Here is a 26,731-nt window from a genome sequence, read left to right as displayed (position 1 = left end):
TATTGAGGTCTATTGCACTGTTGACTATTTACAAAAGTATTGCACAAAAGGTATTGCACAGTGAGGTGAAGAGGCACTACAGCTTAGTTGTTTAGCAGTGTTTATAATGGTGTCGTAGTACCAGTAGTATTCAGTTGTTACATTGAAACAATCTCAAAGGAGAAACTGGTGTTCGAATGCTCTGATTTATATTATATTGCACTAACTTTACAAGGTTCCACACAAATGTTGTATTTGTTTGTTCATTTTTTGGGGGGCTAGAATGTTTTTGTAAAATCAGGTTTTTATGATTTTATTTCTCTTTACCTGCAGGATTGCAAAGAAAATGCTTCTTGCCCAAATAAAATCGAACTACTCCTCGGGAGCAGAGAGCTCCTCTGACAATGAAGAGGCAGAAAAGGAGGAGAAGTCCTCCAAGAAAGTTAAAAAAGAAAATGAAGAAGACGAACAGCAAGGTAGAAATTTGTTAAATAATCCTAGGATTTTATTTTATTTATTTTTTTAATAATACTCATCTTCATGAACATTTTCAAAACAAATTTTTCTTTCCATGAAGATGATGAGGATACAGAAGACTCTGGCTCTGATGTCGAAGTGAAGAAGAGTGGCAGACGCCATAAACTGCTTCGTCATAAACTCTCACTGAGTGAGGGTGAATCAGGAGAGGAGAAGGCTGCTGGGAAAGAGAAGAAGAAGGGCAAGAAGAAGTCAGGGCGGAAAGGTTTGTTCTGAAATTATAATTCAGTCTCTGTGCCACGTCCTACTTGAGGTTAAAATATTTGAAGAAGCTGTTAGATGACAGGTTTTCGTTTTGTTTTTTTATTTGCATTTCAGTGGACAGCGATGACTCTGCAGACTCAGACTTTGAAAAGTCAGAGTCCAGTGGAGAGTCGGCCGAGAGTGAGGTAGTTAGCGACTCAGACAATGAAGACAAGCGTCGAAAGACCAGGTGAGAGGAAAGAACTCCAACCAGTGGTGGTGACTTATTTCACTGCCGGCGAATCCGGACAAATCTAGTATTGTTCTTTTTATTCCTGCAGAGCTGCGAAGAAGAAGGATGATGAAAAACAGAGAAGTTATGCTCAGAAGAAGAAGCGACGCAGGATCAAAGTTCAGGATTCTTCTTCAAGCAATGAGAAGGTGTTTTAAATGCAGTGCACTTGGTGCTCCTAAACTGTCCCAAAGCTTCTTTTTTCATAGTAGGATTACTAGGTAGAGGAAATGGAGCCACGTGAAATTTACCAAGTCAAGTCATGCACGACACTTAAAATGTTATTTCAACTTACCCTGGAGTGTGTTGTGGGGATTATTGAGGCCACAAACCAATCATGGGGCTGCTCAGCTGCTGATCGTAGCCTAAGGGCTGAACATCAGAGGGCTGAACTTGATGTTCATTTCCACAGAGTGGAGAGGAGGGCGGGGAGGACCAAGATGGAGAAGGACGCAAAGGCCGAAAGAAGATCCGCAAAATCCTGAAGGATGACAAGCTGCGGACGGAGACGAGGGATGCTCTGAAAGAAGAGGAGGAGAGGAGGAAGCGCATAGCAGAGAGAGAGGCACTCAGGGAGAAACTTCGAGAGGTAAAGATGAAATGTGCGGCTGTTATCAGGAGTATAGACTCGATATTCAAAGCCCTGTGCTGTTGTAGGAAGTGGAAAGAAAATGAAGAGTTTCCAGTGAATATTAGTTGTAAGAGGATCTAATGATGAGCAGTACGTTTCATTATTTGCACTTTATGCTAAATCAAATCATGTGTCTTAAGTTTTTCAGATCAAGCAGTTGGAGAGTCTGCTTTGGAAGTTATAGTAATTACCATAAAACAAATATATGAATCAAAGATTCAGAAAGGTTAGTGTGAAAAGATGGGCTGTCAACTAGCTTGTGAAATACACTGGTGTGAAACTAACAGGGATCCTGGACTTTGATGGTTGGTGTGTATGCCAATGCAAATTTATGTTTAATAGGCCAATAACACATTTCCTGACCAATCTCCCTATTACTACAAATTTCAACTTGGCACAAATCCTGGTAGGTTAGAACTCATCCTGCTGATTTTGAGTTGGTTCTCAGTGGTGGGAATGCTGCTGCATTGTGGGTGGTAAATGGCTACGAATAAAGAAAAATCCAGAGTGAAATCAAGTTGAATGGATATGTTTTTTTGTTTTTTTTGGTAGAGAAATTAAGAATTACAATAAAGGGATTTGCTAAACTGCCATGTGGACCAGTCACAAATTTAGTTGTGATAACATTTTTGTTATTGGGATCTATAGTGTATGGGCTAGACTTTTTTGTGGTGCATGACATTTGAGAACTTGTCCTGTAACTCCTGCATATGATGTAAAATGTTCCTGGTGTTTGTACCAGGACTCTCTGGCAGCTGTGGCCTTTGAACCACTCTGCTCATCCTCTTGCCTGCAGTGGCACATTTTTTTTTCTTTCTTTTAAACCTTCATCTAAAAGAAGCCCATAGCAGTCCGCTGATGGCTGCCTCTGGGAGCAGTACTGCCAACAGTAAGTGGGTTGAGGCTGCTGGTCCAAATCAAACATTTACTGGAGAGAAGCAGATGTTGGGGAGACGAGGGCCACACAGAACCACAGCATGCTTCACAGCTGTCTCCATTTTTGTTTCTTGTTCTCTATTATCTCCCTGTTGTATTATTGGTGGTTGTGTTAGCATTAGCGTTAGCATGGTTTCATAACAGCCTGTATGTATCCAGCATACAAAGTGCCAGTTGTGGTGGCTACATTGTTTGCCAATATTAACGACCCATGTAAAAAGTCAGCCATGTGCTCATAATTCAGGGGTAGCTCTGCTGTTAAATACATTTAAAGGACATTTTTAGAAAATGAAAGTGTAACGAGCAGCAGGGTGTTTCCGTAAGTACTTTATTTTTTTTATTAAAATGAATAAAATGCGCCATGGTTTAGTCAGAATTGCCAAAAGTGCATGATGGATTTTTCTCTTAATTTGTGAAATTGACCATGCATTAGCCTAAACGGGCTTCCTTCACATACACAGACGTAAAGAGAGCGAGGTATTTTGTTGGAGATACAAAGTGAGAAATTTAACATACTGGAAGAATTAGTGATATATTTCTTTTACTTAAGACGTTATTTCCAGATTTTAGAATTAAAATAATCTTTTTGGCTCCTCTTCATTTTGCAGGTGATTGTGGTGGAGGAGTCTTCCCAGGTTGTCTGCCCCATCACTACCAAGCTGGTGCTGGACGAGGACGAAGAAACCAAAGAGCCTCTGGTGCAGGTGCACAGGAACCTGGTGACAAAGCTCAAACCTCACCAGGTTGATGGTAAGGACACAATGCACAAAGAATTTTGAACCGGTAGGAGCTGGAGAAAAAAAAAAAAGCAAAGCAAGCCTGAGGTGCTCGGCACTGATGTTTCCTATCGTGTGTGTTTTGTGTCCCTGTCAGGAGTGCAGTTTATGTGGGACTGCTGCTGTGAATCGGTGAAAAAAATTGAGAAGTCTTCTGGCTCTGGCTGCATCCTTGCCCACTGTATGGGCCTGGGAAAGACTCTGCAAGTGAGTTACTTGCCTTATATTGTCTGTTCATTTTCACTCTTGTGCAAACTACACCAGTTGTGTAATGCAATGTTTTTAGCTGCCCCAAACGTACAGAAATGACCTCCTGTGGAACTTTAGAACAGCACAGAGAAGCAGTTGTCAAAATCAGTGCTTATATTAAAAGGCAGTCTGATTAAAAATGTTCCAAAGCTCTGTGCTGTTGGTGCAACATTTGACTGGTTTTGTCCTGTAGGTGGTGACATTTCTTCACACGTTGCTGCTTTGTGAGAAGCTCGATTTCAGCACAGCACTGGTGGTTTGCCCCCTGAACACTGTCCTGAACTGGCTCAATGAATTTGAAAAGTGGCAAGAAGGAATGAAGGATGAAGAGAGTTTAGAGGTAATGGGTTGCCCTTGTGACCTTTCAAGCCTTTTCTGTTTCCAGTGCGTTGCTTAGCATATTTACCTTTGGTGTGCTCAACAGGTAACTGAGCTGGCTACAGTGAAGAGGCCACAGGAGCGAGCGTACGCCCTTCAGCGATGGCAGGAGATGGGCGGCGTTATGATCATGGGCTACGAAATGTACCGAAACCTGACGCAGGGCAGGAACATCAAGAGCAAGAAGCTCAAAGAGACTTTTCAGAAGACTCTGGTAGATCCAGGTAGAGTGATTTTTACGTTACATGTTATGGACTTAGGTTATCTTTCGGTGCTCCTAAAAATCAATCTTGTGGTCCAAATGATCCTTTTTTAAACTGATATAAGCTAAAACAAACATTCACTTTAAGTGAGTACATCTCTGGCTGAATGTAGACTCAGTCCTGGGGTTGTTTTTTGCACGTTAGCTGTTCTAATGTGGCCACATGTACCAAATTAGCCAAACTGTTTTCATTTTCTTTTGTTTACATCTGAGCCTGTTACTGGTAAACCCCCTTTTTTTTTTTTTTCGATGTGCGTGCCATTCCAGCGGTGTGACCTGATCTGAAATTGGCTGCATTAAAATTATCCTTGTGTTCATTTTTACTAGGGCCAGACTTGGTGATCTGTGATGAAGGCCACATCTTGAAGAATGAGGCCTCAGCTGTGTCCAAAGCAATGAACTCTATCAGGACGAGGAGGAGAATTGTGCTGACTGGAACGCCGCTGCAAAATAACCTTATTGAATGTGAGACTTCCTGCTATCATCCATGTGAATCATTTATATGGATGATTTTTGTTTACTTTTTAAAAATAACTTTTCTGACTTTTGTCTCCTTACCAGACCACTGCATGGTGAACTTCATTAAGGAAAACCTGCTTGGTTCAGTTAAGGAGTTTAGGAACCGCTTTATTAACCCCATCCAGAACGGTCAGTGTGCCGACTCCACCCTACAAGATGTCCGGGTCATGAAGAAAAGAGCTCACATTCTTTATGAGATGCTTGCTGGATGCGTCCAGGTATATATTTAAAAAAACATTTTTGTGTTTGAAATGATTCTCTCAGGCCTCCTTTGACTTCCTGCTTAAATAATGCATTTGCTTTTCCTACAGAGAAAAGATTACACTGCACTCACCAAGTTCCTACCTCCCAAGCATGAGTATGTGTTGTCAGTCAGAATGACTCCAATCCAGGCTAAACTTTACAGATACTACCTGGAGCACTTCACAGGTGAGAACCAAGCTTTAGTGCAGTTTGTTTTTTGCTTTGTTGATGTTCAACAACCCTAAGTTTTAGTCCCAACTAGAGGAAAACTCTTTGGTACTAAAATTGTGTTAATTTAACTCCCCATATCTTTGGGGGTTATAAACAGCAGGGACTCTTGTGGCTGATCTGATTGCTCATACAAAGATTTAGACCACGCTTAGACTAAAACAAAATTAGGGAATTCGACTGGAAAACATGTATAGGCTAGGACTAGGTTAAATCCTACTGCGGGAGTTCTGTTTCTCTTGAAAGTGCTCTCCTTACTGGATTTGCTCAGACAAGGTTTTTAGATAAATGGAGGGTCTTTCTGGTGGCACATTGTTAAGTCATTTAGTGAACTTTTCCTCTGAGTGTGTGTGTGTGTGTGTGTGTGTGTGTGTGTGTGTGTGTGCTTGTGTGTGTGTGTGTGTGTGTGTGTGTGTGTGTGTGTGTGTGTGTGTGTGTGTGTGTGTGTGTGTGTGTGTCTGTGTGTGTGTGTGTGTGTCTGTGTGTGAGTGGCAGCTGGCACAGTGCCGCAGGCAGGGTTTAAGCCCAGTTTCCCACGTCTCCCTAATGAAGAGCTCTGGGAGTGAGGGAACAGAGGGTGTGGGGTAAGAGGGGAGGGATGTGGGGCATAAAGGGAAGGGAAAGAAATTTCTAGGGAGAAGGGGCCAGAGGTTTTACACCAAAAGCAAAGAACAGGAGGGCTGGTATTTAAGAACAGGAGTGTTTGGAGGGATTGTTGGTATGTGTTGTGGCTCATTAGGCTGGGTTGTCCACAGTGCACAGCGCTGATGTTGTGACAGAGGATTTAGTGTTTTAAAGTGGTGTCTTCAGACTAAAGACCACCACGGGTTGTGGTGGGAATAGTCATAAATATTCTCTCCCTTAATTCCACTGCTTATGTAAAACTTGAACTAACTTCTGATGTCTTGGGGTCAGTGCAGGTCAGCATCCTGAATAGGTACGTTAGTGTTTTAGCGACTGCTTTTTGCTCTAGGAAGCAGCTGATGGAGCAGATTATAAGGCTAAGAATTAGCTATTAATCATCGGCTTTATTGTGTTTTTGTGGTTTCAGTGTTCATTCCTTGAGAAGAATGATTTGCACTTATTGCTTAGTTTTGTCTGTATAATTACTTTGTAAATGCACTGCACAGTCAAAATCAAGCAAAGTTTTCAGGCCGTTGCACGTTTTCCACATTTTCAGACTAATCTAAAATGGATCGAATTTATTTTATTTTCTTGTCTGTCTGCACACAATACTCAACCGTATTCAAACAAAAACAGGTCTTTGGGTATTGTGTAAATGTAAGAAAAATAATGAAATGGCTAATTTGCAAGTATTCCGACCTTTGCATTTGTACTTTGTTGTTGAAGGAAGTCTTGGCAGCTGAGCCATCCTCAAATCGTATTAAAAGTGATCTCCCATCCTTCTTGGCAGAAAAATGTAAAAAACTCAACCAGGTTTGATGTGCCGATAATGTGCACAGCCATTTTCAGGTCTCTCCGGACATGCTTTGAGTATTTTGTTGATGTCTGTACTCTCTAGCTCTCAGAGGTGATTTTTATCATCTTGGTTCAGTTTGATCTAAATGGTGAGGGAGTTTGCCCTTTTAGGAATTAGAGGGGGAAACATGATGCTATAAGACGACGAGAGCAAATAAAAGAGTTAAATTTAATTCATATAGTACCAAATGTCGGCAATAGTCAACTCGAGGAGCTTGATATTGTAAGATAAGCACCTTAAAATAATTGAGAAAACACTCCAACAATCAGACGACCCCCCTATGCGCAAGCACTTGACAATAGTGGGAAGGAAAAACCTCTGGCAGAATCAAGCTTAGGGTGGGGCAGCCGTCTGCTATAACCAGTTGGGGTTGAGGGGAGGAAGACAGGATAAAATACAGCCTGTGGAAGAGAAGTCAAAGATTAATAACTAATGCAGCACAATAGTCCTGATGATAATCTTTTTCATAACTGTTCAAAAACAGAATTGTTTCTGGAAAACATTTTAGAGCTCAACCCAAGCCACTTTTGTATCTATCTGGCAGCACCTTTTAGGTCATTATCTTGTTGACGTGGACACTTTAGAGCTCTCAGGATCTCAGAGTAAAGTTAGACCTTTTTTTTTTAAATCCATTTTTTCTACGCGTCTGTCCAGCTAATCTCCCACATTATGTAACAGAAAAACTGTCACAGTCAGCCACCGCTGTGTTGACCTGTAACAACAGTGTCAATGAGGCATTCCTGAATTGTGGTTTCCACGATACATGCTGTTGGATATCGTGACCAAATAATTCAATCTTTGTTTTGTCAGACAAGACGATATTTCTTCTAACTGTATGAAAGTCATTAAGGTTCCTTTTGGCAAACTCCCAGCAGGCTGTCATGTGTCTTTTAGACAGGAGCGACTTCCCCCTGGCTACTCTTACTATAAAGGCCTGATGGGTGGAGCGCTGACCTCGAATCAACTTTTAAAAGCGTCTTGAGGATAATTGATAAAATTAGAGCTCAAATGTGAGTCTCACTCCAAATGCTGTTTTTGCTTTGTTGTCTAAGGAGCTTGGAAAGAAAAGCATCTGGACTTCTTTAGGTTGCTTGAAGACATTTCACCTCTCATCCGAGAAGCTTCTTCAGTTCTAGGTTCTTCAGTTCTTGAATTCAGTTCCTAGAACTGAAGAAGCTTGTCGGATGAGAGGTGAAATGTCTTCAAGCAACCTAAAGAAGTCCAGACGCTTTTCTTTCCAAGCTTCTTAGACTATGATGACCTGGATGACTGAGAACCTTCACAGACCTTTTGCTTTGTTGTTTTTTCAGTGTTGTGTGTAGGTTTAAAATTGAGTTGAATCCTTTTTAAGATGAGTTGGGATTGCTTAGAGCTTGTTCACTATGGAAAAAAAAAAAAAACAACAACCTCTGAGTACCAATTAAATATTTTGCTATATCCCCCTCTGACACTCCGGCCAGCATTAATCTGTATTAACTGTCAAATTACTGTTTACCTCAGCTGTGTGAAGCTTCCATATCTGTTTACTGTGGAGGAGTCCAAAACTGGTTAGTCAAAGCTCATTTGTTGTTATGGCTGGCTAGTTGTGAGCAGTTCATTTACTGGGGAGAAATGCATGTTTAATCTGCTGACAGTAACAAACTGTTTAATTATTCCGACTAAAAGACTTATGCACGTTTTAGACAGTGGAGTTGAGGCACGGGGTGTGGAAGGAAGATGATGAAGTGGATACAAGGGAGAGAGGGAGTAGTGGTGGAAAAGGTAGAGGAAGATGTGGAAAAAAGAAGCGAATGATAATGCTGAGGTTTCAGAAGGAGGGATAAGATCCAAGGAAGAGGCGGTACAGTGTCAGTGCAGATGGGAGATTTTGAACCACCATGGACTGCCACTCTTACTTCTCCTGCCATTCAGCCCTGTGTGGTTACAGCTTAAAGGCTTAATACTGACAAAGGTGTGAATTGTGTTTCTAACAATCTCTCATGACCAAAATATATATTTTTAATTATTAAAAACAAGAGTTTATTTATTTATTGTTTTACATTGTTTGATGATGGGCTGTAAAAACATGTAAATTTAAAGCTCTTAATGGATCATATGTAGTTTGAAAGAGTGGTTTGTGATCCTTAAAATGAAAACTAAATTATGATTGGTGTTCTCAGAAATTTCTTAGTTAAGTTTAGCTGTCTGTCAGTTTGTCAGGTTTCCTCTTTTTGAAAGATTACAGAGAGTTAAACTCAGTTGCTCCTGTTCTTATCGTCTGTATGTATAAAAGGTTTAAGAGCATGCTGTCAGGTACGTAATGCAAACACACATCCATCTTCTCCCTCATATTCTTTCCCTTGCGTGCAGGTGTGGGGAATGCTGTGGAGGGGAGCCGGGGCCGCGCGGGGACCAAACTCTTCCAGGATTTCCAGATGCTCAGCAGAATCTGGACCCATCCCTGGTGCCTTCAGCTGGACTACATCAGTAAAGAAAACAGGGTAGGGCTGGGGAAGACGAGACTAAACCACAGCAAACACTGACTGAAAAACTAGAAATACATTCCCACAAATTGCGCACACTGTAGCAAAACAATAGAAACACATTGCTGACAGGTCACGCTTCGAGCAAGAACACCACATACTGCTACTGAAGCAAAACTTTTCCCCTTATGCATCGTTTCTGCTGCCCAAGATCGAGCCCTGCGTACAGCTGACCTGCATTGCTGCACAGTTGAATCTCACACAAGTGTACTTTCCCGCAGGGTTTCTTTGACGAGGACAGCATGGACGACTTCATCGCTTCAGAAACAGAAGAATCCTCAATGAGTCTGACCTCCGAAGATGAGAAGATCAAAAAGTAAAGTCATGTTTGTTTGTTATTTATTTATTTCTTTATACAGATATGACATAATTAAACTGCTTTTCTACTCGGCATCTTACTCTTGCTAACCCAGTCTCGCTGTGCCTCCTGGCTAATAGGAAAAAGAAGCAGGGAAAAGGGAAAAAGAAGGGATCTGACGATTCGGACAGTGATGATGTTGAGGTCATCAAAGAGTGGAACACCAGCTCTCGTGGCAGGAACGGCGAGGGCCGAAACAGAGCGGAGTCTGTAGAGGAACGTGAGTGTGCAATAACACACAGAGGGGACTACGATTGGTTGGCTGGGTTTAAGAGGGTCATGAACTGTACTGCATGGTTGGAAATCTATATAACATTTCAGGCTCTGATTCAGTCCTTCCTACTCTCTAAGTAATTAGTTAGTGAGAGGGGAATCTGTTTTATCAGAACTGACCTCAGGGAACCAAGCACACTACCTGCTTGTCTGAGCCTAGGTTAAAAAAAAAAAAAAAAGGGAGAAAAAAATGCCCCTATTGCAGCCTTATTTTATGCTGAAGTATAACAGGCTCCGAGCTGATCCATTTGCCCTTGTCCTTATTCATTCCCACATACTGAGGAATGATGACTATATTGTGATATCCTTCTGTTTTATTTAGAAATTAGGAGACTTCACATCCAGCTGCTGCTACAGGCAGAAGCTGTTGATGAGTGCGCCTCTCAGTATAAACAAATATGAAATGCACGCATTTCCATCCCATTCTCATGAACCCAATGTCTCCATAGATGTCTTGACTTCTCACTTTAATCCAGGATGATTTGATTTAAAGTCTTTAAACACATTTTTAGCTATAATGTGAGAATTTTTATGCCTATTAAGAAAAAAAATCAATACGCTAATTAAGCAAAAGTTTTAATTAAAGGCCTAATAGAATGACATGGAAAAAGTGATGACCTTTTATACCTAAAGGGTCACACCTGAAAATACCTGGACGTAAACTGGAACTTTACTGGTTGGTAGGGATGAGCAGCTACTTGTGGGTTTGAGTGAGTCTAAAATCTTCTGTTTCCTTTAAAGTCAAAGATTCATGGCGATACAGTATATGGATCAAAGTACAGAGCCATCTATACATCACACCTACTGTAGATGCTCGGTCATAGAAACCTGTGAAATGAGGCAGTTTCTGTGCTGAGGTTAATGCCAGAGGAGTTTTGGAACTCTACAGGTTTTAAGTGCGAGTCTTGGCGACGTCTGTGTGGCTCAGCGCTCGGTGACCCGGCTCTGTAGCATTTTGTGGTCTGCTGCTTTGTGGATGACTTGCTGTGGTTCCTAAACACTTCCACTTTGCAGTAACACCACTTATAGCTAATCGTGGAAAATGGGGGGGGGAATCACGTTGCGTTGGTGGCATCCTATTACAGTACCACGTTCTTCAGAAGGACTTGTTCTTTCATAAATGTTGGTAAAGGCAGACTGCATGGTTAAGTGCTTGATTTTGTACACATGTGTGGGACTGGCCGTGACTCAAAGGTACACTATCATGCACCAGCAGTTGTACTGCATAATACTGAGAGAGCTGTTTAAATGTAGCAGTAACTGTCATGTAATGGAAGATGGTCTGGGACAAAATTATGACACTGCCAGAAATGTTAGGATGATCATCTACTACCCAGGTCCACTAATCACTTAGTCAAAATGTATCAAATCAAAATGATCAGCATGCTATTGGCATCATTGTGTTATGCAAAAAAAGCAATTTTGCATATGCAGATCTAGCAGTGGCAGTAGAAGCTTGAGTTTGGAATCACTAATAGAATCCACGTATTAAGTGCTTGGTTGAGTTTACAGACATATTAAAACTAAATAAAAAGAATAATTTTCACACACTTAACTGCTGTAGCACAATAGACAACCATGTAATAGTGGGCCTCAGCTTTGGAAACTCAGTGTCTGTTACAGGCTTGTTGTTGTCAGATGCATGTAGGCTAATCTGTAACTCTGTATTATAAACAGCTCGGCCCTCTGGCTCTGCACCAGGAAGTCCCACTGCTGACTGGCACAAGGAGTTTGTCACGGAGGCTGACGCTGAGATCCTGGAGCACTCAGGGAAGATAATGCTGCTTTTTGAGATCCTGCGCATGGCTGAGGAAGTAGACGACAAAGTGTAAGTGTGTTTGTACTGTGTACAAGCGTAGCCTTTGTCAGTTTGCAGTGTCATTGCAAGGTGTGTCTCTGTGTTTGTCTTTAGGTTGGTGTTCAGTCAGTCTCTCATCTCTCTGGATCTGATTGAGGATTTCTTAGAGTTGGCTTGCAGAGCTAAAGATGAAGAGAAAATTTCTCCATACAAAGGTATGTTTTGAGCATTTTTACATAGCATTACACTATGCAAAAATGAACCTATGCCCTGTTACTGACTTGCTAGACTTAGCCAAGCACTGTTTTAGTATTATAAGCGAGTTGAGATTGGCAAGCTTCATTTTGTCCCAAGATTCATTTTTGTGGTTTTACACTGCGCTTTTTAAAGTGACGTGTGTGTGTGTGTGTGTGTGTGTGAGTGAGTGTATGTGTGTATGAGAGAAACTGTGTTAAAAAAATTTAACATGAGCCTTGGATAAGGATGAAGCATTTTCATAGAAATGCAGGTTTTCGACTCATAAGTCAACCCACATGCAGCATGTATTCTTACATGTGTACTGGTGTGCTTATTACTCTTAAACACACACCAACATACACACATTGCCGCTGGTGTAAGGTCATGTTCCTAATTAAACTTCAGCAGCTGTTTTTGCTTTCATTTTGAAAATGATTAGACCTTGACTTTTTATTCAACAAAAAATGTTTGCTCAAGGGTTTGTAATTTGTAATGAAAAGATCACAGTGCCGTAATTGGAAACATGCTGAAATGTTGGTTATGAAGGCTGGTGGGAGGGGTTGGGTTGGCCATCTTGAAGGCTAAACATGGCTGGCCTCTAACCAACACAGCCATCTATCTGCTGCCTGTTAATACCAAAACTAAGTCTCTTTGACAAGCAAAAGGCAGCACTGACGCAGATACATGTGCTTTTGAAGTTTCTGTTGAACGTAGACGGCAGATGGCAAATCAGATTTCGTTCCTCTCGTGTTTGTGAAGGTGAAGGCAAGTGGTTCAGGAACATTGACTACTATCGTCTGGACGGCTCTACCAATGCCACCACCAGGAAGAAGTGGGCCGAGGAGTTTAATGACACCAGTAACACAAGGTGACATCTTTGCTGTGTTTACAAAATGCAAAATGATGACAGCGACTTTGCAAAAAAAGAGCATGAGAATCTTAAAGCAACATTTTTGCACGTGACACAGGATATAATTGTGATGTGTCTCCTTTTGTTCCATTTTCATACACAGAGGCCGTTTGTTTCTCATTTCTACAAGAGCTGGTTCACTTGGCATCAACCTGGTGGCAGCAAATCGGGTCATCATCTTCGATGCCTCCTGGAATCCATCCTATGACATCCAGAGTATCTTCAGGGTTTACCGCTTTGGGCAGCTTAAGACTGTCTACGTCTACAGGTTGCTTGCCCAGGTGAAGTTTAATAAAAGTCAATACATTTGCAGGAAAACTAGCCACCAATAACCAGCAAGCAGGTAGTTGGTCTTTGTATATAGATTAAGACTTTCATGAGTATAAACAGTTTCATGCAAGATGCTCTGTATAAGTTTACAACATTTACCAGCAAAGCCAGCAAACGTTGAAAAGCCACAACAAAGTATAAGAATGGTTTAACCTCCTAAGACCCGAGCTCTTCCATGGCATGCATTTTTAATTTCTCTTTGATATTTGGGCATATTGGGACCTCATGAATGTAAAAACAAAGAATTGCCAGGTTTTTTTTTTTTTGGTTTTTTTTAACCTGATTTTTGTTTCTAAGAAAAATGAGAGCCACATATGAGGACATTCGTTTTAAATTTTGATAGAACAGTGGCATTAGAATGTCCTCATAAGTGGATATCAGGCCCTCGTAGAGAAACATTAGTGTTTTTAGATACAGACAACCCAAAATGTCCACATATGTGGACGCCAGGTCCTAGAAGGTTAAGGTGACAACAATTAAGACTTGTGAAATTCAGCTAGAGATGAGCTGCTGTTGAATTTTTGGGACTAATATTGACTTTATATATAGATTTTGATAAATACATGGCTAATTAGGTGACTAATGCAGCATCGATGGGCTGGGAAGTTGTGGATTTGCTGACTTGAGGCATTGAACTGTAGGTGGTGTTCGGGCAACTCTGTTTAACTTTTTGACTTTTGGTTTCACTCTGACCATTTTGAATTTAGCTGAAATATGAGACACTTTTTCTAAAGTCTAGCTAGTGTGTTGTGAGTGTAAAATAGCTTGAAGTGCTTACCTTTCAATCAGCCAAATGCTACGTGCTGACCGAAGAAATCTAGCATGCTAGTTAGTTTCCTGTGATGGCAAATGTATAAGCGATGTTGGCCGAATTGCCAGTATATTGGTCAATTTTTACGTTTTTTTTCTTTCAAACATTCTAAACAGACACATTTCTGTTACATTTCTTTTGTATACTTATTTATATTTACTTATACTTATTTACTGTTGCAGAGTGCCCTCTGGTGGACAAACTATGCAACATTGACACAAAACATTGCTGAAGGGCATTTCTCCCATCTCTTTAAATGAAGAGTTGGCAATTTTCATTTATTGACTATTAAAAATACAATAGAAAAGCAAATAAATCTGGTCAGTTAATATTTGCTATCAGGCGAAAATCGTTCGGTTTCTACTTCCAAATAACTCTGCACCAATTTGTGTTGAGCTGTTAGGCTAATACACCTCTTTGAGTATGGCAGACAATAGAATTGGATTCATGCTGGGCAAACTATTGATGACCTAAATCATCATTTTACCTCATTAGGAAATGCAGATGAACTGGTAATGAACTCACTAAACTGTACTTGGAATTCTTGCTGCATTGTCTTGATATTGATGCCTCTGTGTTCATCCAGTATAGGGTGGATGTGATGTGCCTGTGTAATTCTGATTGACTCCTGGGCCACTTGATGTTTTTAAACCTCTGTTTTTTTTGTTCATCTCTTTTCATTCTCCCTTTTTAGGGCACAATGGAGGAGAAGATTTATGAGCGGCAGGTAACCAAACAGTCTCTGTCATTCCGGGTTGTGGACCAGCAGCAGATTGAGAGGCACTTTACGATGAACGAGCTGGCCGAACTCTACACTTTTGAGCCAGACTTGCTGGATGATCCCTCTGAAAAGAAGAGCAAGAAAGCCACACCCATGCTTCCTAAGGTAAAGATGCATATGTTGTATGTATTTAGATCGAGAAGGTGGGCTTTCAGCAACCCTAACCCTAAGTTAAATTGACACTATAAATCAGACATGTAATTTGGCTTTGATGAATCATTGACTGAGAATTCATGCTTTTCTTTGAAGGAAATGTTGAAAACAGGCTGAAACCTATTAACAGTAGTAAAATAGCTTTTTTTTTTTTCTCCTTCAGCAAACATGGCACAGGATGCTATTATAATTGCCAAGCTTGTTTTTTTTTTTTTTCCATACTTTCAGCGAGTAGCTTGTTCTTCCTTTTGAAGTTTTGCACTTCAGTGATAAACTGTTATTTAAACCCAATGCCAGCTTGTATCCTGCTTAGCCTCTTTCTGGGATCTCGGTATTTCTTCTCGGTTCCTTTCATAATCCTGCCCTCGCCTCTTCTTTTCTTCTAATGCAGGTGCAGTGTCACTATTTAGGCCCCCTGGGGTTTAATAAGAACACAGCCCTTACATGGACCATCCAGTCCAGCACAGCTGCACAGATCTGTCTGTTTACTGCTATTTACTAAATAGTCTTCCCATTGCAACACTCCTGCTGCCCTGCTATAAACCTGCACTCCTCTTTTTTTTCATTCATTCCTTGCTGCTTTTTACTTCTCTGTTGATCTTTGAATTACTCCCCTCCTTTCCCACTCATTCCCTTTTTTGAACTCTCTGGGTTTATTCAGATCTGTTTCTTAAGTGGTTTTACCTCTTTGTTTTGGTTTGACCCGGGTTACTCTGCAGAAACTTGTAAACAGACAGGTTTAAAAAAAAAAAACACTGTATATACAGCTTGCATGCTCTTTCATTGGAGAAAAGTCCTTACAGTTCACCTTCATTGGAAATTGTTTTTGTTGTTTTTTTATTGACATTGACAGAATAATTTGCATTTGCCACTCTCTTGATGAGTATTATCAGGTAGGAGCAGTGTGAGAATCCCCTCAGTGAGCAGCTGCTATAATTTCTCCCACCACATATATTCCTCTAAACCCAGAGTAGCCTACTTAGAGCGCAGCAGAGCACAGTTGGAGATCTGAAGAGGAAAGATGTGTTCACTGAGCTGCGGCCTGTTAGATGTGTATGATCTTTAACGAGCCCAGTGACATTTATATGACACAGTATTAAAGACGGAGAAGCTGACAAGCTCTTATAAAGCCAACCTGTTTTTGGCCAAGGGGTTAACTATGATGTGGCAGCAGGACTGCAGTATTACGGAAGGAATTTGCCATCTGGAATGATGTGAAGATGAGTCAGACACCCTCCATCATTTTCAGCCAAGAACGAGAGAGCTTGTACTTTCTTTCCTCCATTTCTTCACACTGTGAAGTGCAGGGTTTTTTTTCCACGCAGAAAAGACTTGGGTCACAGAGAAGCTGATATTTAGCTCTTTTTCTGCAAAGCTTTGTTATGGATATTTATTTAACTTGACCTTACCTCAACCCTCATACTGTACCTATAGTTGCACTTTTACTCATGTTCCCACTCTCTCTTCCATCCACGCCATTTCTTTTCTCTGCCATCTTTGTGACCATCTGCTACTATGACTCGCCTCTCTACCTCCAAATGTTCAAAGTGAACTCAGTAAAGTTGTTTTTCTTTTTTCGCCCCCTGGCCTCCCCCTGCATGATGAAAGGTCATTATTTAAACCCCACTCTTAAAGATGGCTCTCTAGTCTTCAGAAAAACTAATTGGAGACAAAGGAAGCAGGCGTGCTTCCCGCTAATGACAAAGAAGGCCCTCTCAGCCCAGACATGAGATTTTTTACTCTCCACCCATCTCTTTCTGAGACACTCTTGTCTACTTCCTGTTCATCACACACTTCCATCTAACATGCTACCACTTGTACTTAAAGTTATGTTGGTAGTCTTTGAACAATTTTTATAAAAGTCTCCAGCATCTCGTGCAGACGTGCTCTGCATTGTACGCTCTCGGCCCGGCTGGCGTGCTCTCAGCAGGTCATGGCTACAGTGGTCATTAGGCTCTGCTAGGAACGCTGAAAGGCCGTGGGCAGGCTGTGCCTAAACTACAGTATAGACAGGAGCAGACTGGAGCTATAAAGCACACCATGCTTGTCTCATTAGAGGTAGGAAGTCACCTTTGACCTTGGAGGGGGAAAAAAATCTCCCTCAGATAGTCTTCAAGCATTACATGAATGATCGGTAGTTTACAGAGGTCATTTGTGATGCTGTTGTTGTAAATTACCTGCCCTCAGTTAGGCCGATCTCTCCTTGGATAAACGGTTTCTTTTACTTCCCAGAGTGCTTTTTGCCTGCTTTTAGAAAACATGCCTGAGCTTGTACTGGATGTAGAGAGAGCACTAATTATAGTTACAGCAAGAAATTAAGTGGTTGCAGGTGGTGGTGGGGAGAATCAGAAGTCATCATCAGACCTCTGTTGCTATACTCTGATTGTTTGGGACCACCTTTAGAGACTCCGACTTATTTGTCTTTTCTATGATCAATCCTTCTCGATATGATTTATATGCAGTAGGTGTTTGTACAGGAAATCATTTTGACTTTGCTTGTGGCATTGCCAGTCAATGAGCAGAATATTCATCTGTCATTAAAGGCTTGTATTGATACAGTGACTCATTTGAGACTGATCAGTCATTCATAGAGTTGCACTTGTTTTCTCATCACCCCACAGCTTACAAATCACCGTGTGAAACAGCATAAAGTCTTTCTCTCTACTCCAGATTTTGAGACTGAAACTGTTTGACTGACCTGAGAGCTGTTTGATCGAAGTGCATTGGCATCTTTATTCTGACTGTAGCGAGACTTTGGAGCCAATGAATGAATCTGAAAAGAGCAGCAGTCTGCCTCTTCTCGTCTCCCACCCGTTTCTCACCTCAGGCTTGTTCAGAGACTGATTCCTATTTTTATATTCTCATCTCCCCCCTCTCAACCCTCCGCTCCAGCTGGCTGTCTCCTGTAGCGAACCCTTCACTGCTGCTAGCTGAGGCTTGTTTTTATTGGAATGTGGTATGTTTATTGTCTTTTTTTAGCCCTTTATGACATGCATGATTTTTGTTTCTTTGTTAATTGACTGACAGCTAGATAAACCCTCTGACTTGTGTTTAGGCCCCAGAGGGTGTAAAAACAACATGGTTTTAAGGGCAGGGGCGGCCTCCTGATGTCAGGTACAAGAGCAGCAGTTGAGCACATTTGTGCGAAGAGACTGTTTAGTGCAGGTTGGTAGAGTTGTGTGTCACTTATGTGCAGCTGGTGGGGAGAGAGAGTTAATGTTTAGGTATTAGGTATTAGAAATATCCCATACCTTCACATTCCTGCTGTTGCGATCCTGCTTTAGACCCCTTAGTTGCTATGGCCGATGCACCTGTGTGTCAAAAACAGTTTGACACACACACACACACACACACAGCCATGCCAGTGCATTAAAAACTCGTGCACAATTTGGGAATAGTTGTTGTAACTGAACAACTGAGAATTTCTTTTGCTCTGCTGCTTTCTTTTCTTGTCTAAGTGTTAAACTTTTTCCCTTTTCATCCTTCATATTTTATGGCTTGGTGGAGGCTTACTATTGTGGCAATGACAGGTATAATAGAAACCTCATTGTCAACATATTAACTGATCGCTTAGGATTTTGGAAATGGAGTTAACATGCTTGAAAATGTTCAGAAAGTTGATAATGTGGCCAAAGAACTGCTGCCTGTTATGTAGGCGGCACTTTAATTGCATCATACCTCTTTACAGTTAAGCGCCACCTAAAATCTGTCTGTAAAGCATACGTAGGCTTCTGTGCCAAGTAGTAAAGTCTACATGAGGCCCACTTATATGGACTCCCAAGTTTTCATCTTTGTGATGTGTGAGGCAGCCACGTTTGAAAGCTCCTTTACATAATTTGTGAACTGTTGGCAGGAGAGCCGTTTTTATACATGTGCAAGTATTTGGTTTAAAGGATGCATGCCTTGGGAAAGGTTCTCATGCATTGGTAAATTTAGAGAAAGCCTTGTTTGGTAAGTAGACCATGCAGGTTCTAATGAAAGTACTGGTTCAGTTTGCATTTACAGAGGCTCTTCCTGTACTTGGATTTGAAACATCTGATTATCAGGATCTTCTTACGATTGAGCAGTTTGTGTCCTAACTGAGGATCGTCTAGAGGTCGCCTGCAGACATTACCTGCCACCTCCAGTGCTGCGTCTGAGCAAATGCGCACCAAATGTCTCCCCTGTGCTTTTCTCAAAAGGGAGAAAACATTCAAATGGAGTTGAATTGGCTGATTTACCGCCCACTCTGAGCATCTGCCCACCCGCAGTCTTTTGCCTCAACCCCCCTGCAGTAAATTGATAGTCTTCCACATACAGCTCCATACAGATGACAATAGCATAGGTCAGGTTACCTACAGTCATTAGTGCCGCCTCAGGATACACGCACACATAGCACTAGGATGGGAGATGGACCGGACCACCCCAGAGCCACTGCTGGTAGGGATTACTTGGGTATCCCAGAATGCACCGTGTTCCAGTGGGAGCGCCTATACTGTCATTTGACCTGCAGCTCCACTGACCCGTTACTCGACCAGCAGTCAGAAAAACTCCTCTTTCATTCATTTGGATAAAAACACCTCACATTCTCTACACGCTCAGATGGTAGCTTTGTTTTTTCTTCTTGCCACCTAAACCTTCAGGGTAATTTCAAAATTATGTTTCTGTTCAGCAAAGCAGTAATATTTCTTTTTAAGCAGAGAAAACAGGGTGTGTGTTGGTTTTAATTCTTTTAAGGACTGATGCAAAGCTGTCAGCAGTCGTTGTGTACCTTTTGCTATCTGCCCTTCAGACAAGGCAGCAGCAAGATAAAAGCTTTACCACTAGACTCAGTTTGGTGTTTAAATCGGTAAAATGCTGCTGTTTGAGCCGTGCGTGCTGCATCCCAAGTGTTTGTGGTGGCCTTGATTGTGACCTTTATTTGACCTCATGCGGACTTATTTTGGCAGAACAAACCATGATGGGTGTCTTTTATCCAAGTCAGACCAACGGGCTCTTCTGTGCTTTTATGTCCTAATTAGAGAGTAAAGCAGCAGTTGAATCGCTGCCTGTGCTGCTGCTCTGAAATGTCTGGTTGTTCAGGGGTGGCCTGGTTTTGTCCTGATTGAGTGTGATGGCTGGGAAACATAAACACATGTCAATGAGGAGCACAATTGGCTTCAGGATCCAAGTGTTGGAGGCTGTGGTGTGCAGGGTTGAGAAACACTGTGTCCCAGTCTGCTTCTACCTGTTTCAGCCACCTGTTTTTTATTCTCTGAAGTCAGGGAGGCTCTTGCATATTACCACTCTTCTTCTTTTTATTTTGAAATGGTTGCAATCCGCTATTAATTTTATCATTTGTTTCTGGGGGCTTTTTGTTTTTTTGTTTTTTGTTTTTTGTTTTTTACCCTCCTTTTCCTTACTGCTAACTATATTGATGATTAATTTTGTTTGTGTCGTCTCACCCATTGTCACTGTTTAGCTTGAGAGCACGAAGAGCAAGGGAGGAGGGCCGAGCCCCTATGAATTGGCTCGCGTGGAGCTGAAATGATGCAACTTCTGTATGACGTCTCCAGATTGCAAGGTTCCAGTTTAATGTAAAGCTAAGTTGAGACAAAGAAAAGCAAACATGCTGCACAGAGAGTAATTTAAACCATGTTTGTGTGAGCGAAGCCTGGCCCAACTCTTAATTTTTCACAGGTATTGTTTTCAATAACAGTGTAGCCATGGAAACCTCAAAACACATGTGCTGAAAAAATAAATGTATTTATCTTTTTATTTTGGTATCAGAACAGAATTTTCCACGTTTTCTTGAATTGTGCGTTCAGGTCACTGTTGGAGTTGTTTGACATTTGAGCACGTGCTAATCTGCTTTAAGAGAAGATTTGATGCCTTAAATGTAGTGTTGGTGTTTTTTGAATTTTAGTAACTTAAGAGGTTTCTGCAAAAAAGCAGATTCAAGGTGCTGTAGAGAAAAATTAGCATTGCATCTGGAACCTTTTCTGTTTTTAAGGGGCTAAAATGTTGGTTTAAAAAAATGATATTATTGACTGCTCAACGTGACATTTAACCATACGTTATTTTGTTTGTAGTCCTTTAACTCTTAATTCTCTCATGAACTGCACATTGCTTTGGTAGTGTGTGTGCAACAGAATGAATCCACTTTGAGTGGGTCACAGTCAAAACAAGATGGCCAGGCTTCACTTGGGGTTGTCGCCTGTAGCCAGTCCTGTGAAAGTTGGGCTTAGCATGGTTTGCAGAGCCAACTCACAGCTTTGCACTGTCTACAGGTTGTAGCTGTTTACTGTCACTAGGGGGCAGTGTCAAAAATCTGAGGGTTACTCTTTTGTTTGAGCTGCTGTTCTTTAAAACTTAGAATTTTAGTTTCAAATCACTTTTTCACATGCATAAAACTTCTGACCCTAATTGAACTCCATATAGCTGTTGCAGTTAAATCATAGGTGACAAATATTCAGAGTCAAATGCGTGACAAACAGAAAAAACACTAAATTGCATCGCGTAGCAGCAGTTTGCAATGTCAATTTTGGTGTGTGCGCTCTTTTATTCAAAGGAACTGGTAGCTGGTAGCGCTACTGGCAACATAAGTGCACATGCTAGTCATTTCCTGTGTAAATGCTTCATGGCTTCTGTGTAAAAAGACCATGTACACTTTGTATGGATGATGGATCTGGTGTAGCCACTTTGATGAGTCCACATGCGTTTTGTTTTCCAGTTTAACCACGGGGTTAGGAGAAAAGAGTGTTCTTGTTTCCAAATTAAAAGAAAAAAAAAAAGGTCTTGTGAGCTGCTGGCCATATTTAATTGCAGACCAGGTCATCGGAATATCCTTAAGGAGTAAGGTGGATGATAATGTTGCTGAGTTTAAAGAAAAGTCCTGAAGATTGACCATTCAGGGACATCACAGGTCAGTGGATAAAGACAGAAGGATGGAGCTTATGGAAACTTTTGAATGTAACAAGTTAATTTCAAGTGAATGTTGAAAAACTGCCAATTAAGCAAAAGATTTTTTTTTTTTTTAAAAAAAAAAAGAGAGAGAGAGCTGTTTGGAGCTCACAGAACATTTTTATTGAGAAACACATTGTTTTAATCCAGCAAATATGCACCTCTGTTCATGGGTATTCTTGCTGCATTCTTTGCACATCACATGAAATCCTCTGTAATTAAAAAAGGATTTGTACTTTGCGGTCTGAATATAGAGGAACCTTTAGTGCTCAAGAGGTCTGTGGCTCCTCCACAGTAATCTTTCCTTCCCCTCTAATGATGATGATTTCAAACCCACCGTGACCATATTTTTTTTTCTCATCTTTCCTTGATGTAGGATCCCTTTCTGGCTGAGATGCTGCAGAACAATAAGGACCAGATTGTGTGTTACCATGAGCATGACTCCCTGCTGGACCACAAGGAGGAGGAAGCCTTGAGCGAGGAGGACCGCAAGGCTGCTTGGGCTGAATATGAAGCAGAGAAAAAGGTAGGCGGCGAGCAGAAAACGCATGCATACAGACGCGCACCAGCCAATCCACCAGATCCAAAATCAAAGGGCCACGTGTACAGCACTTAGGCCTCGGGGCTGTCACTCTCCAGAACATTGACATTAATGTGTGAGGTGAACCAGGGCCCCGCTTTTGTTTGTCAAGATGTGCGAGTTAGTGTTGGATCTGTATAATCCTCTCATCACTCAGAGTAAGCAGATGACAGAGGCTCCCCCTTGCTCCGCTGATGGTCATTTTGGCCCACCATCAGGCTAGTGAGCTGCTGTACAAATCGCCAAGGCTGTCTAAGCAGTGTCAGCGCTACTTACTGTAAAACCACAGAGGTTTAGGGACTCCTGTCCTCTTCACACACATAACTGTCCCCCCTCTTCCTTCACTCTGTTGTGGGGCAATTAGTGGGGTTTATTTTGAGATGTGTATATTGTAAGAGAACAAGACCAGGTCTCCTCTACGCCCCTCGAGTAATCCTAGATTCTAATTCACACTAATGATTATTTTTCCAACACACTCTACCCTTCTTTGCCCTCTATGCCTTAAGCTGATTTTCCCTTGGAGCCTCTTCTGCTTTTCAAGAGAACAGAGGGTTCCCAGTCGCAGTAAAGAGAGGGGTCTGTTCCCATCACTTCGATCTGTCTTTCAGCAAAAGAGCAGAAATGGTCACCGTCATCATCAAGAGGTTGTTCGGTATCGTGTTGTACGCCCTGCTTTGCAGGAGAAACAACTGGAACGTAACCCAAGCTCTGCTAATGTCTTCACAACTTAAGGTTTGGCCTGGCGGCGGCTAGAGAGGGCTGCATGTATGAATATCACATTTGCAACTCAGGGAAATGGGAAAAACTGAGAATGCGATTGGGAGCCCAAAACGAAATTGAACCCAAGAGCCCTGGTTCTCACTGGGATGACTTCAGCTTGGTACAAAGCTTACCGAGGCTCATGCCATAAATTTAGATTTCAGATACTGAATTTTGGAAGCAAAGGCTAGATTTGGTTTCCGTCTGTGTGAAAACGTATGAAAGGCGCAGAGCATCGGAGGATGCTGCTAAAGTTAAAGAGGTGTGTGTGCGTAGATTAATGTGTGTTGAAAGTTTTGTACTGTTTAGGCTTGCACACCTGTCTCTGACCAGGTCCAAATATCCCTGCTGGCCCCCAACACACACACAAACACACAGACACACACCCCCCCTTTGCATACCGGATGGCCAGATTACAGGGCACGGGAAAACCATCTGCAGCAGAGACTCAATTACATACAAACATCGGCATCCTGCTGGCCTTTGCTGGGACGAGACTGTTTACTTCAGGTCACTACTTTCACACACATATTTAATACTGCGGGAGCAGGCTGATGTTGGACAGCTTGTTGCTTTTGGAGTTATTTGTGTAGATATGAAAACTTCATGAAGACTCAACATGAAGTGAAGACCTCATCACATCAATGTGCGACTGAATATGACAGACAAAGTGGGCCGTCATCTCTCGTCAGCCTCGCCGATTGTTTAGTTTTTCCCATCATGGCCTCAGTGGCTCTTAACACCTGCGTAATTAGCCTCTGCTTCCTCACTCCCTCCTCTGTCTCTTCCTCTTGTCTTTCATCTCTCAGGGTATGTCCATGAGGACCAACTACCAGACAGCATACGCTCACGCGGACATCAACAACCCCAGCTACTTCACCTACAACATTGGAGCTTTGCCCTCCATGACCAACCAGCAGCTGGAGGTAAGTAATGAGCTCCACATGTCACCACTGCTGCCTCACACCCGTCCTGCTCCTTCCCCCCGCAGCATGGCGACTCACATTCCTCAAACCCCAAAGCTAATTGTGACAGCAGTCCTGGTAACAGATCAGCCCAACTCTGCCCCACGCTGCTCAACGTCTGCAGCTATTAATGCACAACAACTGATGGAGTGAACAGAACTTTTTGTTTAAAATTTAAACTACTATACGCTGTCTTTATAAATTAAATAATCACATATGAGACATTATGTAAGCGGAAAGCAGTAGACTCTGCAAAGCAGGTTTTGGAGGTCAAAAGTGATTTTGCTGACACATGCTTTCATGTGCATCAGGTCATCCGATTAATGAAAATCTAATATTTAGACTACTTTTGGTTTTCACTGTTGTATTAGACGGTCGCAAACTTTATCTGTCTGCTGTGCGGTGCTGGGCACAGCTAATCAGTTACAGGGTTTTTTTTCTTTTTTTTGTTGGTTGTTGCTGAAAGTGGTGAGACTCAACATTACAGTAAATGTGCGGGCTGTAAATACAAATAATAAGCTAGAAGGATTTCTGTGGAGCTGCACAGATGGAGATGATTCACCTTTTGACGTTACGCATTTTGAAGATTACCATACATAGGGTACAATATCTGGCATCTTTTAAATGTTTTGTTCACTTTGCCATCTGTTTGGGAGAGTCCCTGCTTTTATTTTGAAGTTCTGCTGCTATTAGCCAACTAGCTCAGAGGTTTCCTGTCTTGTTTCCCCAAAGACAGGCTGATCAGTCATAGTGGTGATATTATTTTGTGTGAATGTGTGAATAGAGGCACCTCTAGTGAATGTAGAGCGGCCTCTACATTCACTCTGTTATCCTGAGGTTGAAGAGGCTATGTTGGTCTTTGCTGTGAGGTCTGCTCCTGAGCAGGTGGAGAACTGGTGCTATCATGGCTGAAAGGGAAGGACTAACACTAACTAACATTCTGGGGGAGTTGTGATGGATGAGAGAGGCTCACTGAAGAGGCAGCTGAATATATTGCTCTACTGTTGGTCACCAAGTACTCGACACAGTGAATACAAGCAAAGATCACCTGCCTTCGTCTCATGTGTATTCTCTCTGCCTTGTTTTGTTTTTGCTCAGGATCTCATAAACCAGGGCCGACAGAAAGTCATCGAGGCTACAAATGCTTTAAAGTCTTTATCACGGGAGTCGCTGGAAGATATAATCAGCAGAGTGGTGAGGTCTTTGAAATCACTTTCCAGTTACAGATCTGTAGGGATCACTGTATGTTTTAATGGCTGTTGCCTCTCACCACAGTGGAAAGAGAACCCAGCGCTTACGGAGAACCAGGTCCAGGCTGCCGCTCTGGGGCGACAGGCCACCGTGGAGCTAGAGCTTAAACGCAGGGAAGCGATCTACAGGGATGTCCTCAACAGGCAGCAGTCGGTAAGAGCCACTCTGTATACGAGACAGAACAGACAACTGAATGACGCCAACAAATCATCACAGTAGTTTAATTTCATTAGTTTATCTATGGTGGTTAAACAGGGTAATTTGTAAATTAATCCATTATGACCAAACAGTCAAAAGGCCAAAAACTGGCAATAATATCACTGTGCATCACAACATTTTGTGCTGAGAGGGCTATACTGGTTTACCTGCACCAGCCAAGAAAAAAGGTTAGCGTGGGAGTAGTATCTCTGTTTACTGTCTGTCTGTGAAAGCATGAGGCGGTTTGACCTCTTAAAAGCTCTGATTCAGCCTTGACTACAGCTCAGAGACACCACTATATGTGACCTCTGATGTCAGCTGTTGAGCTGGGTTTGAACAAGGACAAGGGACTGCCACCCTCACTTCTTCCTATAATTGTTGTCATTGTGTTAAACCGTGACAGGGCAAAGTGTACTTTTTACCTTTGAATTGTGTTAATTTTCAATGTCTGTGTGTTTCAGTTGATGATGTACGTGCAGAAGCTGATTACCAACAGGAAGGTGCAGGAGCAGCAGCTGGCCATGGCCAATCAGGCCAGCTACCTAAACCAGCTGGCCCTGCAGAATGGCATGATGGGAGCCGGCGGGCTCAGTCAGATGGACCTGCTCACTCTTTACCAGCAGCTCCACGGCCTCGGCGGCCATCAGGGTATGGGCAAAAATCCTGGCCCCTCCAAGGGCCTGTAGGTCCTCTCACCCCCCCCCCCCCAAAAAAAAAGAAGCTCAAAACACACAGATGCAACGAGCCAGAGGGTCTGTGAGAGACTGAGACTGGACTGCTGTCCACTGGAGCCTCAAGTGAGAGAGACTCTCAGTGCTTTATTCTGTAACTCACTGAGAGGATGTAATGTATAAATGACTGTGTGAAATGTCTGTTAGGAGAGGGGGGAAAAAAAAATGTATATACCGCCTTAATGTTATTCAAGTTCTATATCTTCATTTTTCATGTATTTAAAGTTTTACCCCCAATGCTTTAAGGCATTGTATTGATTTGCCCTTTTTTAAAAAAGGGTTTCCTTATTATTTCCAGCTCAGTTTTTTATATACGGTTTTAAATGCCTAACTATCTACACCTGAGTGGGACCAGTATTGTTGGTGACAGGACTCTGATGCAAAGCGCTACACGATGATGAACTCCAGTAGATTCCTCCACCTTTATCTAGCAAAGCAGACAGCTGTTGGTGCTGCAAGT

At 42.0% G+C, this 26,731-nt stretch overlaps 1 protein-coding gene across 3 annotated transcripts in view; it reads left to right on the top strand.

Annotated features, from left to right (window-relative positions):
• Positions 1–26,725, top strand: part of atrx (ATRX chromatin remodeler) — a 34,725-nt gene extending 8,000 nt beyond the window's left edge. For all 3 annotated transcript variants that reach the window (XM_005921237.3, XM_005921238.3, XM_005921239.2), the window contains exons 10-34: positions 313–455; positions 557–721; positions 835–949; positions 1,041–1,140; positions 1,404–1,580; positions 3,167–3,308; positions 3,432–3,541; positions 3,777–3,923; positions 4,008–4,185; positions 4,551–4,688; positions 4,785–4,960; positions 5,054–5,171; positions 9,043–9,173; positions 9,437–9,531; positions 9,654–9,793; positions 11,524–11,674; positions 11,759–11,859; positions 12,641–12,749; positions 12,895–13,072; positions 14,627–14,818; positions 22,164–22,313; positions 23,936–24,052; positions 25,190–25,285; positions 25,367–25,495; positions 26,002–26,725. In XM_005921237.3, the coding sequence (XP_005921299.1) occupies positions 313–455; positions 557–721; positions 835–949; positions 1,041–1,140; positions 1,404–1,580; positions 3,167–3,308; positions 3,432–3,541; positions 3,777–3,923; positions 4,008–4,185; positions 4,551–4,688; positions 4,785–4,960; positions 5,054–5,171; positions 9,043–9,173; positions 9,437–9,531; positions 9,654–9,793; positions 11,524–11,674; positions 11,759–11,859; positions 12,641–12,749; positions 12,895–13,072; positions 14,627–14,818; positions 22,164–22,313; positions 23,936–24,052; positions 25,190–25,285; positions 25,367–25,495; positions 26,002–26,226 (3,523 nt within the window). In that variant the 3' untranslated portion in view covers positions 26,227–26,725. The remainder of the gene's footprint in view (positions 1–312; positions 456–556; positions 722–834; positions 950–1,040; positions 1,141–1,403; positions 1,581–3,166; positions 3,309–3,431; positions 3,542–3,776; positions 3,924–4,007; positions 4,186–4,550; positions 4,689–4,784; positions 4,961–5,053; positions 5,172–9,042; positions 9,174–9,436; positions 9,532–9,653; positions 9,794–11,523; positions 11,675–11,758; positions 11,860–12,640; positions 12,750–12,894; positions 13,073–14,626; positions 14,819–22,163; positions 22,314–23,935; positions 24,053–25,189; positions 25,286–25,366; positions 25,496–26,001) is intronic.
• The last annotated feature ends 6 nt before the right edge of the window (positions 26,726–26,731 follow it).

This window comes from Haplochromis burtoni, unplaced genomic scaffold (assembly GCF_018398535.1).
Source record: "Haplochromis burtoni strain Fernald_Lab_line unplaced genomic scaffold, NCSU_Asbu1 Contig_10, whole genome shotgun sequence".
NCBI classification, from domain to species: domain Eukaryota; kingdom Metazoa; phylum Chordata; class Actinopteri; order Cichliformes; family Cichlidae; genus Haplochromis; species Haplochromis burtoni.
Note: the sequence above shows the minus strand (reverse complement) of the source record. Positions and strands in the feature narration are given on the sequence as shown.